Raw genomic sequence first — 16,932 nt, 5'->3', positions numbered from 1 at the left:
CAGAAATATATTCATTTAAATATTATTGTATACAAAAATACCTTTTTAAAAGACAGCAACATATTATAGTAATATAATTACAGTTTTATATTCATGTATTTCCAAAATGATCTGCTTTATTGTTCTGTTTTTGGCACCCTGTGCTTTAATTGTTGCTTACTGATTTTATTTAAAAAAAAAAAAAAAAAAAAAAAACAGATCAGTGAACTCATCAGAGTCACTGATGTGCTGGAAGACAAGAACACTAAATCAACCGTATATCCTGTGTGCTTCCGTTTCCTGGGCTGTGTTCCAAATACCACCGTACTCCCAAGTCCCTATTGTGGCAATTAATCTCCTTCACGTGTTTTCTCTCTTATACAGAGAAATGTTCATTCTGATCCATGTGGTTCTGCGGTTCTGTCTCGTGAGGTGAAACTCGAGGCAGAATATCACAACTTAGTGCACACTACAGGAGGCTTTATTAGAATTAGTGTTATCCTTAGCCGTTGTTGCTGGATGTTCATCATACTGTAGTATGGTGGGATGTTCGCTCTGAGACGTAAAGCTCTTCAGTGAACAGCCAGGTGTAGTGAAGACATGAAATGGCAGTAATGTTGATGTACAATAATAATAAAGTTTAATAAATAAAATTGTCAGTACAGTTTGCTGAATTGCCCAATTCATGAGTCATCAGCGTTTCTATATAAAGTAAAAATAAAGAGATAATAGTGAACTTTGTTTTGCCGTGAACGTCACAGCGTGTCTCGGGTCATTTTCTTTCGTTGTCTTTTATTTAAAAAGGCAACTCGTGGAGATTTGATGGACATCATGTGCACTGAGTTTATGGACGTGCATGGTTTAGGATTAAAGGTTATAGATGCCGCTTCATGTGCAGTGCCAGATGATCAGAGCGGGAAAAAGCACGGTCACACTTCTGACACTGAAACGGCCGGTGACCAGTGTGTTTGCGGTAATGACGAGTCAGTTCATCAGAGCGGGCAAATTTCCATCCACAGCCTTCCCAGTCACAGTGATATGGCTTCTCCCCTACACACAATAAGCCATTTATTACAGAATTCCAATAATCCTTGAAAAGTGATGATGGTGATGAGGAGGAGGAGGAGAAGGAGGAAGATAATGTCTCTTACCTGTGTGTGTTCTTTGATGTGCTTTAAGGTGTGAGCTCTTCGTATATGTTTTCCCACAGCCGACATAATCACATGTGTGCGTGGCCATTCTCTTCCTTGGCCATGAGCGTCGCCCACGTTTGGGTTTGGGCTCCTCCGCTGCAGGAGGAACCATTTCTGTGTAGACGAGGAAAAGAGGAAGATAAACAGATAAGAAGAGAATTAACCATCAAACACTCAGACAAATTGATAAGTTGATGACTAAGATCATGTGATAAGACTTAATCATATCAACAAAAAACGATCATTAGCAAAGCAGCAATAAGAGTAATAAGTGAAGCCAAAACCCTGTGAATTAGAACCAGCATTAATAAAAATAAACAGTTTGTTTAAGTTTGTTACTGATATGATAGAAATATTAAACACACTGATCCTGTCCTAAAGACCTAAGACATCTCTCTTAACAAAAAGAATTGTAAAATATTGTCTGGCTCTTTTCTCTGAAACCTTTAAACTGGAAGCACAAACACTTCAATAATGAAATGTACATGCTCAGGAAAGAAGCACTCTTCAAAGGAATAATAAACAGTTCTTAGTTTCCAAAAAAAAAAGGGTTCTAACTGGAGCATGTTCTTTATAGCAGTGAAAAAATATTGTGATTTTTCATATGTGCTGTATTTTTTTTAAACAAAAGAACCCTAAAGGAACCCATCCAGTTTCCGATGTGGCTTACAGTCCTGTATGTGATGTTTATCTCCTGCATTGATGTGTCTCAGAATACATATATATTTATATATGTTTGTGTATATGTGTGTGTGTGTGTGTGTGTGCATGGCATGTATATACAACCACACACTAACTAGACTGGTACGTTGAATAGAGTAGGGTACAGCAGAGGGCAGAGCTTTCTCTTACAAAGCCCCACAGTTATGGAACAGTCTTCCAATTAGAGTTTAGGACTCAGACACAGTCTCAGTGTTTAAGTCCAGGCTGAACACATATTTGTGTAGTCATAGCTTAGCTTTTGTGAAAAGATTTATTTCTTAGGTAAAAGGAGCAGTGTTTTGGTGAGCTGGGATGTTGAGATGTTGTCTCTTTACACACTCACATGTTTGCTAAGGTTCAGCCACACTGGTTTTACCTTCTGACTCTCCCATTTAGTTATGCTAGTGCTTGCTCTGACTCTGCACACATTGTCCTTAACCATTACATGACAATAAGCATAGCTAATAATCTCTCTCTCTCTCTCTCTCTCTCTCTCTCTCTCTCTCTCTCTCTCTCTCTCTCTCTCTCTCTCTCTCTCTCTCTCTCTCTCTCTCTCTCTCTCTCTCTCGCTCTCTCTCTCGCTCTCTCTCTCTCTCTCTCTCTCTCTCTCTCTATCTCTCCCACACACACACACACACACACACACACACACCCACACACACACACACCCACACACACACTCTCGGCCTTGGACTGCAATTGATATGAATACTGTACTTTAGCCATGATGGCTTAGTACTACAATTTCTATGACAGCTTGAGGACTACAGATGCCACAAACAAGTTTGTACATAATTGAAGTTTACGTAATTGCACTTTGTTTGACAACATAGACCACAGGTATAGAAGAGGAATGAATTTATTTTAGCACTCTCTGGTACAGATTAATTTCTAAATTTAATATGAATATCCCGAAATGTATATCCTTTATAATATATTAGAATATATTTCTGTAAAACTGCTGTGACAATGTCCATTCTTAAAAGCACTATACAAATAAAATAGAATCAAATTGAATAGAAATCAGTGTATTTTTTAAATAGTTTTTCTGTAGCAAAAAAAGTTCTCTTTGTAGATTATGAACGATGTCATTTTACACGATCATAGATAATTGAGTTAATGATGTAGAAGTTTTAATTCCAACAACATCAGAAATTTCAAGTGCAAAAAATACTAATAAAGATTGTCAGCAATCCGCTAGCAAAAATCACTTGTTTAATCTATTGTCAGTGTTAAACACTCGAAGGAAAGCACCATCTACTTTATTCAGCGTGCATGACTGCACAGATGCTAATGGCTGACGGGAGAGTGAGAGTATTCCATCACTTCCAACCAGAGAACACATAATATCTCTGACTAAAACTATTTCATCCACAATTTACTTTTCCCTCACAGAGTAAAACCAACCTGTACATAATCACGATAAATGGCTTAGAGAATCAGAACAACTTTTCATTAAAACCTATAAGTGAGACAGCTGATGTGAGACAGGTGACATGACTGACCCGAGTACTGCACTGACGCTGCATCAAACTGGGGATAACTGAGAGATGGAATTCCAGAGATCGAGGGATGAGCCAACACCTGACAAAGAGACAGAGAAATAGAGTGAGACGGGTATTAACACAGACTCATATCCTGAATTTCACTCAGAAATTATTAATAATGTTAAATTATGAATAGTGTAATTTCATATATGGCTATAAAGTCAGCTGGCAGTTCACAGCTACAGTGCTTTATATTTCCTCTAATAGAAATGCACTTGACAAACAGACGATCACAGATCTATAAAAAATAAAAGAGAGAGAGAGAGAGAGAGAGAGAGAGAGAGAGAGAGAGAGAAACACTCCTAACCAAACAGACTGAAATGAGGAGTCCTACTGGGTGTGTTTACATGCCGAGATTTTTCCCGAACCATAGAAATTACTTCGGAATGATCTGTAGAGAACGCTCTTATGATCTGCATGTAAAAGGTTTAGTGTCAAGAAGCGTGTGAATCCTGTCAGCATGTTCAGCTTATTAATCACACTGCTTGTGGCTTTAATGAGGTTTAAATGATTTCCATCTCAGCAAAACATCATCCAAATGTGGAGAGTTTGAAGAGAATTTTGTAAAAGCATTGAAGTTGCTCAGCATTTTCAGCATTGCTCAGTTTCAGGAATGAGCACACTCAGATTGTTGAAATATAAGATATACACATTGGGTATAGAAAATGCTGTAATTTATGTCAAATTACCTACACTAAACAGCAGTGTTTGGGAATAACCTTTAAACTCGTTCAAAATGTAAGTTTAACACCAAACTAACCGAACAATTATTTAAAACAGATTAAAACTTGTGCAAATTATGAAAATAATCAGACGTGAAGGTTTACACAGTTATTATAATTTTATTTAACAATTTATTAAAAAGATATCTGATTTGATAATAATTTTATTTGGATTGCCTTCATTCGGTTTTCTCTATTTTGATTGAAGTGTATAAATTAAGGTGTTTTTTTTTTCATTTTTATTCTGATCGAGTTTGTATATTTCATTGTTTTTAACAGACTGTTGTAGTAAAAACAGAATAAAAAACATAAGGTGTATAAATTCAAAAGAATATGAAAACATCTTTAAAATAATATATTTTCTAACTTTATGGCCATCACGTTATCATTTCTTTTGATTACTGCTTTTTTTTAATGTAAATAAGCAGAAATGGGGTAAAGGCTGTGTGTTTACCTGTGCAGGTGTGTGATGTTCTTCTGGTGAGAGGGAGGAAGAGGAAGTGGAGGCCTGGACTTCCTGTTTAATTCTGCGGCACATAAACAAAGTTGATGGTTCTGATCCAGCCATGTTCTCGCTCTCGCCGTACACTGACATGTTGCCTTGAAGGTTGGTTGTTTTCAACAAAAATTTCCCGTGGAGGTTAATGTTAATGTTAGTGTTAGCATTAGCAGGGGCGCTGACTTCAGCAGTAAGTGGCTGAAGGTAGGCGGGGTCCAGATCAGGTCTCATGAGTTCAGCGACAAATCCGCCGCTCGGAGAAACATCATTGATATCTGGAACATATGGCATGTGATAAGACGTATAGGTTGATGATGTCGTCATTTCCTGTGGAGGATGCCGATTCTGCTGTTGCTGTTGCTGCTGCTGCTGCTGCTGCATAATGCTGTTAGAGAGGATGAAGTCGTAGTCGAGCAGCTCAAATTCTTCTGGCTCTTTTTTAGTCATGATGTTGTCAAAGTGCTTCAGATGAGACATTTCGTCCTTCCATCTCTTAGCCCGAACACACAAACACATAGACACACAAAGAAATATAGAGAATAAATAATAATAAGGATCGTATCATGATTAAATGCAAAATGTGAGCATGTGTAAGAGTATGTGTAAGTGTAGTGGAATTGTCAAACTTTTGTTTGAAAGATGAATATATTTAAAAAATAAATGTTAATGGTCCCATATTTAAGATAAGCATGTTTAAATGTTTACTGACTGTTAAACTTGTTTGTGAAAGATTAAAAGCTCTACTTAACTGACAGTTTTTGACTTGCAAATACAGCCATATTTGTGTGTGTGTGTGTGTGTGTGTGTGTGTGTGTGTGTGTGTGTGTGTGTGTGTGTGTGTGTGTGTGTGTGTGTGCGTGTGTGCGTGTGTGTGTGTGTGTGTGCGCGTGTGATTTTGCTTAGTCACACACAATGAGAAATGTATTTTTATACTGTAACTTTATTTAATTCAATTTAAAAAAAATGTAGACAGATATCCATTGTCATTACACTGTTATAAAATCTTGAAATAAGATAAGCTTATGTGATAAATGTATATATTGAGACAGACAGAGAGAGAGAAGAGAGAGGGAGAGAGAGAGAGAGAGAGAGAGGAGAAGGGAAGAGGAAGAGCGAGAGAGGAGATAGTAAATAGAGAGAGAGATATAGATCGATATACTCTATAGCTCTGCTCAATTCTCTCTCATCTCTCTCTCTCTCTCTCTTCTCTCTCTCTCTCTCTCTCTTTCTCTCTCTCTCCTTTTTTCCTCTTCTCTCTCTCTCTCTCTCTCTCTCTCTCTCTCTCCTTTTTCCCTCTCTCTTTCTCTCTCTCTCTCTCCTCTCTCCTCTCTCTATCTCTCTCTCCTCTCTCCAGTCTTCTACCTATCTATACTTACTACCATAGACAGGTGAGTGAGGCAAAACGAAACATTAAGTTATAACTGATCATTTACTGAAATTGACTTTAACTCAAACCTCACAAAGCTGCGACATCTTACTTAGTCATATTGCTTGTAAATGTATATATGTTTTAAAGTTAATAATTAAAATAAAAGAGTGCAGTTAGTGCAGACAATATAGTGTAAAGCAGTAACTTAACATTATTCTTTTTATAGCTCTTTAAACACAACAGTGTCACTGCTGACCATTAAACTGGACTGTCCTCCAACAGCCAATCAGAAATCAAGCCTTTCTCTCAGCTTCAGCTTTTGTCTTATTTTATTTCATCTTTCATCACTATGTCATGTGCTGTGTGTGGAATCACGTGATGTAATGAGCTGCTGCTGTTCATTAATATTAACAATTAATTTCATTTAATATAGTGTATTGTTATATACTACAACCTGCCTTTGCTGAATTCTGGATTCTGATTGGCCAGATGGTGTTGTGTAAAATTCTACAGCAAGAGCTCTAACAGTAATGCAAAGACGTTTATTATTAAACATTATTATTTTCTAGTAATGTCTCAAACACAGGGAAGCTCCGCTCACACTAATTAAAACACATGCAGTCATTGATGGAAAGAATCCTCAGTGTAACTTTACGCTTTCTGACACTGGGAAGTCTTCAGGACAGACAAGTTTACACATTTTCATAGTAACATGACAAGCTGTCTTTTTTGTATTATTCATTTAAAAAGAGAAAATCTGAGGCTGGTGAAGGAATGACTAACGTTTAACTAAGTTGCTTTAGCATTTATGATGTTCCACAACACAACAATAACACGTAATATATTCATATGTAATTGTTAGTTTTATATGATTTTATCACTTTATATGAACATTTATTACTCCACAACATTAACACAACAGACGAGTCTTGAAGTGTGGGATGCTACAGATGGAGTGCTAAAAAAAAAACACTTGCATATTTTGACCATTTCCTAAAAATACTTTACAGCAAATTGATCATTTAACACAAAACTGATGAGTCGGTGATAAAGCCATCAGTAACAAATACATTTAATAATAATAATAAAAACAATAATAAGAAAAGCAACAACAACAACAACAATAATAATAATAATAATCATCATCATCATCATCATATTTAATTGAATAAATATTAACGGTAAATTCAATATGTACAATCTTGACAATAAATATTGTCCAGAAATGATATTATGTTTTCACATTACTAGCTGGTGTGAATGAGTTTATAACAGCATAATAACACAATATCAGTAGTTTAAGAGAAGGTAGTAATCATCTAGAGACTGTGATGAACAAGAGTGTACTCTGTTCATGCACATACACAAACACACACACACACACATAATGTGAGCGTGGCTGACACAAAATGTATATAAAGTTATTTTTAGGATATTTTGTATATTAAATGATCGGGATTTTATCCTGAGGAACAAAAACCTGGCAGTGTTTAAGATTCAAATTCCCTTCCTTAATACTATTTGCTGTTTTATTTACTTTAACAAAAAATCCACCCTGATAGACATATTAATTGTCATAATTAACATGCGGCTTTCAGTGCAGCACATGGTTTATTCTGCAGTGAAATTGTGAGTTATTAGTTTGAACTTCTTTCATAGACATTTTTCTTGTTTTTCTAATAGTTTCTTACATCACTATGACTTGCAGCTCTCTCACCCCTTCATCTTCCATGCTTATACCACCATCAGCTCCATCATGTTCATCATCTGATACTAGCCAAACTGGGTTTCTACCATAACTCAGCTCAGCTGTGTTGTATAGCTGTTTTGCATTTGGTGTCTACTACTTATACACTGCAGTTCAGTTTAATATGATGTTGGAATATGATGTCCAAAACGCTGGAAATGACGAGTTTTTTGTTTTTAACAGTAAAGAGTGAAACCTGACTGTTTTCCCTGATGTTTGAGATCACTGAACATTTCTCTCCTAGTAAAAATAACACTGTGAATGAAACATCCCGTCTCTAATGGTTAGTGATGAAAATACCTCTACAAATCACAAATTAACAACAAAATCATTAAACACAACAGAAAGATGCCAATATGAACAAATTTAATGTTTCAACATAGAGGTTTACTTTTTAACGTCAGCACGTACTAAATCGTGCTAAAATGAACCAGATATACCAAATAATTTTTCTCTCATCCGTGAATCTCAAGACATCCACATAAACCCATATGAACACTGTAATTAATATGGTTGTGGGTGGTATCTTGTACAATTAGTACAACTAGTACTAAGTGTGACTGTAGTACCTAGAACATTAGTACATGCTCTGCTGTACTTTTAGGAAACTCATATGGATTTAAACAAAGGTGATATAGTCTAAATCATTCGATTTTGAATAAATTAAGTTGTAAGCAAAGGCACATCACCTATCCCCACCCCAACTCTGCCCTGCCTCCACCCTGCCTCTTCCAAAACCACACCTAGATTCTGCCTTCATCCTGCCCTAAACTCTTCATCTAAAATTTTTCCTACAATTTTAAGTGTCCGAATTGCTAGCCATAGAAATTTAGACTGTAAGAATAATGAATGGAGGGCACCAGTACTGACTCACATTGGCTTAATTTCAGTTCGTAACCATCAACATTTAGTAACATACAGTACTCTTTTCAGTCATGAATCCATTAACGATTGCATTCTTATAGAAAAGGTTTAAAACTCTAAAGGGTTTCCCTGTTTGTCCCTTTGGGGAACCCTGAGAATGCTATGTCAGAGGATTGCCCTAGCAGAAAGTGTTCAACGTACAAACCCATTAGGAAGCTGAGAACTCTGAACTGTACAAAGACACACAAACATGGCTGCTCATTACTGTCACCTATATAATAAATAATAAATGATTATTAATGATTACACTCTCAGCAAAAAGGTAAACTGTACCATTCCTTGTCAGTAACCTGTAAACATATGTCGTTTGCAACTGTATTGTCTAGCTGTTATGGAAAGCCAGTGTATTTTTGAATCTTTATTCTGAAAGCTAATAATTATTTATGAATGTTCTGTTATGATTAGTTCTGATATTTTATTGTAGATAAATTTCTTTGTGAATTATACACAATAAAAGTACAAAATAATAAGGGTGTAATAAGTGTAATGATTACCAGACAAAAAATAAATAAACATAATTTTTACTGTATATACAGTATCATGAAGAAATTGTTTATACACTGACCATATATGATAAACAAAGAAGTTAAGAAAACAAATACAATGAAGCTGTGATAAATATTATAGTGTAGAATAAATACAGAGTTGATTCTAGTTTACTGACCGGCTCAGTGGCTCCGGTGGTGAAAGTGGAGATGGAGGGCAGGAGCGCGCGCCTCAGCGCCATACCGTCCACATCTGCTGGAGGCTGCCTATAACACACAAGGGATTAAATAAGGAAACAAAATCCCAAACAAAAACACTTTAGAAAAGGAAAATCCACCCATTTCTCTCTCTTACTCTCTAACTTTCTCTCTCTCTCTCTCTCTCTCTCTCTCTCTCTCTCTCTCTCTCTCTCTCTGTGTGTGTGTGTGTGTGTGTGTGTGTGTGTGTGTGTGTGTGTGTGTGTGTGTGTGTGTGTGTGTGTGTGTGTGTGTGTAAAAGTGCCTGTGTTTGTGTCTAAGTGAGAAAAAGTAAAACGGAATATTCAGAATACTAACCTCATTAATGGAAAAGTACAGGTGTTCACACTCTAGAGAAATCCCAAAAGATAATTCCTGGTTTATAAAATCCACACACGGGGCTCGGTTCAGTCCCAAGTGCGGTTTAAACTCCAGTACGCTTCATACCGCGCGCGTGTGTATGCGTCTGTGTGTGAACTCAGTGGACGTCTGTACAGGGAGATTAACGGGTCCCTGTCTGTACCGGTAAAGTGTCATTAAACTCCTCCGCTCGCTCGCGCTCTCTGAGGCTCTCCGCTTTTCTTCCGCTTCTTAAAGCCCGGACACGCCCCTCGTCGCGCGGCAACGGGACCGAAAAAAATAGAAAACAACACACCACGAGCGCGCGTGCGAGCGTGAGCGTGTGTGTGACGTCAAAAGGGAGAAGCCCGGGCATCAGGCCAACGAGGAGGCAGAGCGTGCGCGGTGTGTGTGTGTGTGTGTGTGTGTGTGTGTGTGTGTGTGTGTGTGTGTGTGTGTGTGTGTGTGTGTGTGTGTGTGTGTGTGTGTGTGTGTGTGTGGGATAGCAACAAGACAGTGAATTGTGAAAGTTTTTTTTAATGTGTGTAAAATAATGCTACAACATTTACAACCATGATTATTTACAATCCATATTTTAAACAACACCCCCAACACACCCCACACACACACATACACCCCCAGGAAATTATACAAGCAAAATGAATAGCGACTTTTCATGAGTTCATAGAGTTCGTTTTCATTCTTAAAGCAGGGGCGTTCTGTACATTTAAATCTATATATTTCTTACAAACGAAATGAAAACTAAATGCTTTCCTAAGATTTTTTTTTTTCAACAAAATTGCCAAATTAATGGCACCCCTACAGATTTATCAGACTCAAACCTTTCCTGGCACTGATTTTTAGAGACAAATATAAAAGATGACTTTCCACTTGTCCATGGTGAACATTTTTAAACCTTCTAGGTAAATTGGGCTCACAATTCCAGGTAAAAGATATAAGGTACAAAATAAGAGGTTATCATCCTTATGACATGGTAAAGTTAAGGTCCTTGTTTCTGAGAGTGTAAGGATTACAGTATATAATAAATAATATACTATCTATAGTATAATATACTAATATATAATATACTTATCATATATTTTCCCTGATTAGACTTTAATAAAGTCTAATCAGGGAAAATATATGATATATAATATACTTATCATATATTTTCCCTGATTAGACTTTATTAAAGGAGATTCAGATCCTAAATCATTGCTAGTACACTAAATTCAGCTCCTTACTCCACATGTACTCATGGCTCATACATCCTGCATAGAGCAGCTTATTTTCACGGTTTACAACAGTAAAGACAATAACTCATTTTAGTAATTTATCTGCACTGCATAAGGTATCAATAATATTTCCTATATCCTATGTAACACACAGTACATATGTCAGACAGGGAGCCGAAACACCTGGACACAGTTGAACTTTTCAGGTTTGGGCATGTAGATGTCCTATTCACATAGAACCTTCAATTCACAGGTTTAACAGGGTTAATCACTTCTGTGATTTTACTATATGTTTGGAATTAGCCAAGTTTTGAACTTCTAATACTGCACACCGTTCTTGTGGAATTTAAGTTGTTTTTACACCAAGCATGTTGGTGTCCATGTGCTGTTGTTCTCATCTGACCACAAAAAGACAAATAGTTTTGTATCTTTAGTGCAACTTAGAAAAGCTCCAAAGTTGTGTTTGTATCTACGGAAGAGCTTATTAAGTGCAACTTTTCCAGTCGGCTTGTTATTCTTATATATTCTTGACTACAAACTGTTTTTCTGTCAGAAAAGTGGCATAATAATGATGAACTATTTCCAAATGATTGCTTATTATTGCCCATAATCTCTATAACCTGTCAAAAGCTAGCATTTAAGGGTTAACTGGATAATTAATGGTTTCTAAATGGTTCTTCTTGAAAGCTTGAAATGACCCATTTCAGATTTTACCTTTTAATTATTTGTGTTTAATTCTATTTTAACTTTATTTATTTTTCATTTTTTATATCAATTTCACTTATTTGTTTCTGACATGCTTTACTTTCCCTCAGTGATGGATGAAGACATTTTACATTTACATTTACATTTACATTTACAGCATTTGGCATTTTATTGGTCAACGTTTGATTATTTGTATGCGTTTTTATATCATTTCAGTATCTATGATATTTTAGGATGACAATACTCATGAATTGTACTAAACAATAAGCTTGTATGAGATTCTTCATACGTTTGGGCAGAAAATTTGGATAATTGTAGGTTGTGCTTATTTCATGCAGTCTTTTTTTGTCTGTTCTTTTTAAGGCTGCTAATATTTCTGATCTGACTGTATATCTACGCATGTGGCTCTCAGGTGTGTGAACAAAGGCGTACAGCAGCCTCACCTTTACACTCTACCGTTTATTCACTTGTTCACTTTGTTCCGTTGCTTTATTCATTCATACCATGAGCAGGTCATTGACTTGCTCTAAGACTGAGGAGAAACCGGTTAGTCCGGCTTGTTACCGCGGCGATAAGTCATCACATACTGAGGCGGGCTGAGTGTTAGATGTGATGACAGTTAACATTGCGTTAAGACTTGAAGGCCTCAATAAAGGATATGACGTCACACTGTCCAGGGTTTACAGCAGACAGCATGGGAAATGAGTAAGTACTGAATTAACAACATAGTGAATTAGTACCTGCAAACCGGGAAAAAACCTGTGAACAATAAAACAAGGGGACATTTCAGCACGAAGGGAAACTAGGTACACCTGAGAACTTGTGAGACTAGACATTTGGGAGAAATCATAAACTTTATATCTCATCAAAAATTTAATTCAATTAAATGCTATATGCTAAGTGTGGGATTACCTAAGTTGCAGAAAACACACTTACACATACACATGCACGCACACACACATACAAACTACACAAGGCAGTACTGTATGATTGGCTTTATTTATTTGTTAAAAAATAACTTAATTTGTTGCAGTAAAAAACAAAAGGAGCAGAGTTTATAACCCTTAATGAGTTATACACACTGCTATTTACACATTTACATCACGCACACTTTTTAAACATCAAGTAGAAAATGGTTAAAGAATGAACTTAATGAACATCTATTCTAAATCACAGCATAGTGAACACTTTCTTTGGTGTTTGGTGTTGAGTTAGAGCTGAAGATTCTGCCCTGATGTCAGTGTCTTTCAAAAGTGATTCATAATTGCTAACTGATTTATAACCACAAACACTACACTTCATTAAGGTTAATGGTTTTTAAACACGCTTACACACATTTGTCACACATATTTACACACAGCACAAAGACATTAGCACACACTAACATTTAAACAGCAGAAGAAGGAACTGAGAAACAGAGTGTACTGAATGAGTGTTCTGTTTGATTGTGATGTTATTTTAGTCAGATGCTAAACACAAAAACACAATAAGAAGTGCTTATTTTCTTTTTGGTCAATGAGACACAGTTTTATTAAAACTAAGCTAGAAGCTAAAAATTGGAATGTAAAAATGTTAATGTTTTAGGTAAAAGGGTGGGTCATGGGACCAACCAGGAACATTTAGTATTTAAAACTCCACCCCCAATAGTTCCTGGTCTGTTTAAAAAAATCAACAGGAACATCATATTATTATTTTAATGAAGTATTATTTTTGTTATTAGTGTATGTGTGTATTAGACTTGAAATTGATCTATTCTAGATTACACTCTTTTATGGTTTATGATTTGTGATACAGCTGAAGATTCTGTCCTGATATGTCTGAGTCTTCCAAAAGTGATGCAAAAGGTTTTAGGTTACCAGGACATTTTTTGATCATTAGGCTTTAAGGGATTATTGGTTCTGGAACACCGACTAGAACAATATCACAGTGTGGGTTATAGGAAATATAGGCAATCTTGGTATGGCATCCAACCAATCAAATTAATGGAGCAGAACTGTTGTATGAGAATGTTTTTATGTAACCTTTTTTTAATGTTTTATTATTGGCTGTAAAAACAACACAGGTGTTTCCTAAACGTTAGTTTATGTGTTAATGGAAATACTGCATGAGTGACGGCACTTTAGAACGTTGCATGAACGTAATTGTGGAACTTTACAGCTTAACTGCTTACTGAAACTTTTCTGAACTGATGACTGAACGCATCAGTAAACGGATGTACTGTATGACACTAAACATGCTCCTTTATTCTCAGCAAACATACTCTTTAAATATTAACACACACACACACACACACACACACACACACACACACACACATGCACACACACACACACACACATACACACACACAGAGACAACATCTGCTAAGTTGTAAAAATGTTGTGTAGAGACTTGCACATCTTCAAAATTTATGAAACGGGCCAAGTAATATTTTGTGAACAAATTAAACACCAACAAATGGTTTGTGTGTGTGTGTTGTATGAAGAGCAAACATGGCTCCATGATGATCCTGTTGCTTCAGGATCTTGTCTGTTAGAGTCAATATAAATGACTTTTGCTTACACGCACACAACCGCACTCACACAAATATGTTATATTCTGGGGTTTGTTTATCACTATGATTATTTGCTTATTAAAATAACTGACATCTTTCTAATTCTTCTTAAACATACAATTTGTATTGCACTATGAAGCATGGAGTTTCATATCAAATAGGTCCCTATTTATTTACAGTATATGCAGTTTGTCATTTATATCATATTTATATCAGTATTTAGGAGAAATATTTAAATAAAATTCCATTGATATTGTGCTGGTTCTGTTTCGTTTTAGAGTGTCTTTTGTTTTGTTATAATTTATTATTCATTTTATTTTTATATTCTGTATTTTATTTTTATATTCAGTCTCTGGTTTAGAGTGTCACTGAATAATATGTTATTTTTAGCTTTAGCAGTTTAAGGGGAAAAAGCCAAACATCATCAGTGGCCATCTCTGGCATTTAGGGAGTATTATTACCACAACAAAAAAAATTATCACATGTGCATAAAGCAAAAGTCAGAGTTTCCAATGAACACCAACATCAACACCACCCAAGTCTTAGTGTACTAACTAGGCCTCTTTTATTCTATCAGTTCTCACACACACTTGTTCACCCTCTTAACAAACTGGCATTTCTAATAGTAATAAAACCAAAAATGCTAGAATTACTAATACAAATAAAAGAATAAAGGACTAAAGGTGTGTGTGTGTGTGTGTTTGTGTGTGTGTGTGCGTGTGTGTGTGAGAGAGAGAGAGAGAGAGAGAGAGAGAGAGAGAGAGAGAGAGAGAGAGAGACAGAGAGAGAGAGAGAGAGAGAGAGAGAGAGAGAGAGAGAGAGAGAGAGAGAGAGAGAGAGAGAGAGAAAATGAGGAGTCCCAGTTCCAGGAAGAAATATGCAAAGCATATGCAAATGAGCAGGTGATTCCTCGTTTGATTTGCTCCCCATTTATTTGCATGTAGTTGCATGGAGTGTTTTAGGTATCAAGTGTGTGTGTCTATGTGTCTGTGTCCTGTCAAAGAAATGATACGGTAAAAGTGGGGTTTTTGTGGCCTATGTAGTGATTAGGGTGTATGGATTGGAACAGGTCCTCAGTGTAGTTTTGTGATGGTGGGATGGTGTGTGGGAATAAAAGAAGAAAGACATCACTGTAATGATTCTAAATGTGTGTGTGTGTGAGTGTGTGTGTGTGCATGTTTGTGTATGGACCGCACCTCTTGTTTTTGGCTTGTTTACACAGAGCAAGCTGAGTGTGGCTCCGTCGTTTACATCATTCCATCCGATCTGGAATGAAAGTATGTGTGTATGTGCGAGAGAGTCGTGAGGCAGCCTGTGACTCCTCTGTGCGCCCGGGATTCCTACACAGCCTTAAATATGGCAGTTATTTTTAACCCACCATGTAAGAGCCGCCCACCGTGTTCCCTCAGCCAGGAGGGGAAATGGAACAGAGCCACACTTCCTGGTCACATGACCCATCTGGCCAATTAGAGTGAGACAGGCACAGGGAATGAGGGAGGAAGAAAGGGGGGATCCAGGCATATTGCCCAGACCTCAGTGCCTCAATCCGGCCCCTGTGTGTGTGTGTGTGTGTGTGTGTGTGTGTGTGTGTGTGTGTGTGTGTGTGTGTGTGTGTGTGTGTGTGTGTGTGTGTGTGTGTGTGTGTGTGTGTGTGTGTGTGTGTGTGTGTGTGTGTGTGTGTGTGTGTGTGTGTCTGTGTCTGTGTCTGTGTCTGTGTGTCTGTGTGTCTGTGGTTGTGTGTCCTGTCAAAGACAGTACAGAGAATACACTGCATCCCAAACCACACCCTGTTCACTACAGGTGAATAATGGTAGCCCAGGCCTACCTGTAAAGACAGTATGTAGACTATATAATAAGTATGGCATGTGGATTGGGACACACTTACAGTGGAGTGATGATGGCCTTTATGTGGTCTATATAGTAAATAGGGTGTGTGTTTTGGGACACATCCACATTAGATAGTAGCGGCGCTTCAGTAAGTGCCTTATCCTGGACATGGTTACAGTGGATCCAGACCTATCCTATAGAAACACTAGCCACAATAAAGGGCAATTTCACCCTAAATGGGACTCCAGTCCATTGCAGCTCACCATTCATACAGTCAGTCACATATAGGGCCAATTTCCCATAGCCAGTCTAGCTATATGCATATTTTTGGGCAGTGAGGGGAAAACAGAGAATGCAGTAGAAACCCACAGTAAAGTGAGGACAACATACAAAACTGGAATGTGTTACAAATGTTGCAAAAAAGTGTGTTTGATTGGGTATTTGTCTACAGTAGAGTGTTCTATATAGTGAGCAAGGCATGTGTGCATCTTCCTACACACACACACACACACACACACACATACACATAGGAATGACTTGCTGTGATGTCACATCGTCCTTCCAGGATTAGAAACCTCGAAAATTCTGGCTTGCATTTATACACATATACACACACACCTTAATGTGATATCCGGTTATTATCTGATTTCAGAAGGTTATTTATGTACTTGAGTAAACATCACACTGTGATATCTATTTTAAAATCAGACTCCTGTAGCTGGTTGCACCAGTAGAATGTAAGCTTTAGGGTATCATATTTAATGTGTAAATGGCCACTGTGTTTGCCTTAAAAGACATAGTTTTGTCAAGTAGGAGTTTCATCGTAGGTTTATTTGATGATTTATAGTACAGAGAGAAAATATGATAA

The 16,932-nt window shown here is 36.9% G+C and overlaps 1 protein-coding gene across 1 annotated transcript; it reads right to left on the bottom strand.

Annotated features, from left to right (window-relative positions):
* Positions 1-171: 171 nt before the first annotated feature.
* On the bottom strand, positions 172-9,991 carry klf4 (Kruppel-like factor 4). Its single transcript, XM_027139922.2, has 6 exons — positions 9,723-9,991; positions 9,347-9,434; positions 4,598-5,134; positions 3,380-3,458; positions 1,131-1,286; positions 172-1,029 (listed from the first exon to the last, which is right to left on the bottom strand). Exons 1-6 carry the CDS (start codon positions 9,725-9,727, stop codon positions 854-856), a joined length of 1,041 nt encoding a protein of 346 aa, XP_026995723.2. The 5' UTR covers positions 9,728-9,991; the 3' UTR covers positions 172-853.
* Positions 9,992-16,932: the final 6,941 nt, after the last annotated feature.

This window comes from Tachysurus fulvidraco, chromosome 21 (genome assembly GCF_022655615.1).
Source record: "Tachysurus fulvidraco isolate hzauxx_2018 chromosome 21, HZAU_PFXX_2.0, whole genome shotgun sequence".
Classification (NCBI taxonomy): domain Eukaryota; kingdom Metazoa; phylum Chordata; class Actinopteri; order Siluriformes; family Bagridae; genus Tachysurus; species Tachysurus fulvidraco.
Note: the sequence above shows the minus strand (reverse complement) of the source record. Positions and strands in the feature narration are given on the sequence as shown.

What these genes read in the sequence shown, in the direction of transcription:
- klf4 (XM_027139922.2), bottom strand. An exon ending in AACATCACACACCTGCACAG is followed by an intron (nt 3,459 to 4,597) that starts GTAAACACACAG and finishes TCTCTTTGTCAG; the next exon opens with GTGTTGGCTCATCCCTCGAT. An exon ending in ACATCAAAGAACACACACAG is followed by an intron (nt 1,030 to 1,130) that starts GTAAGAGACATT and finishes TATTGTGTGTAG; the next exon opens with GGGAGAAGCCATATCACTGT.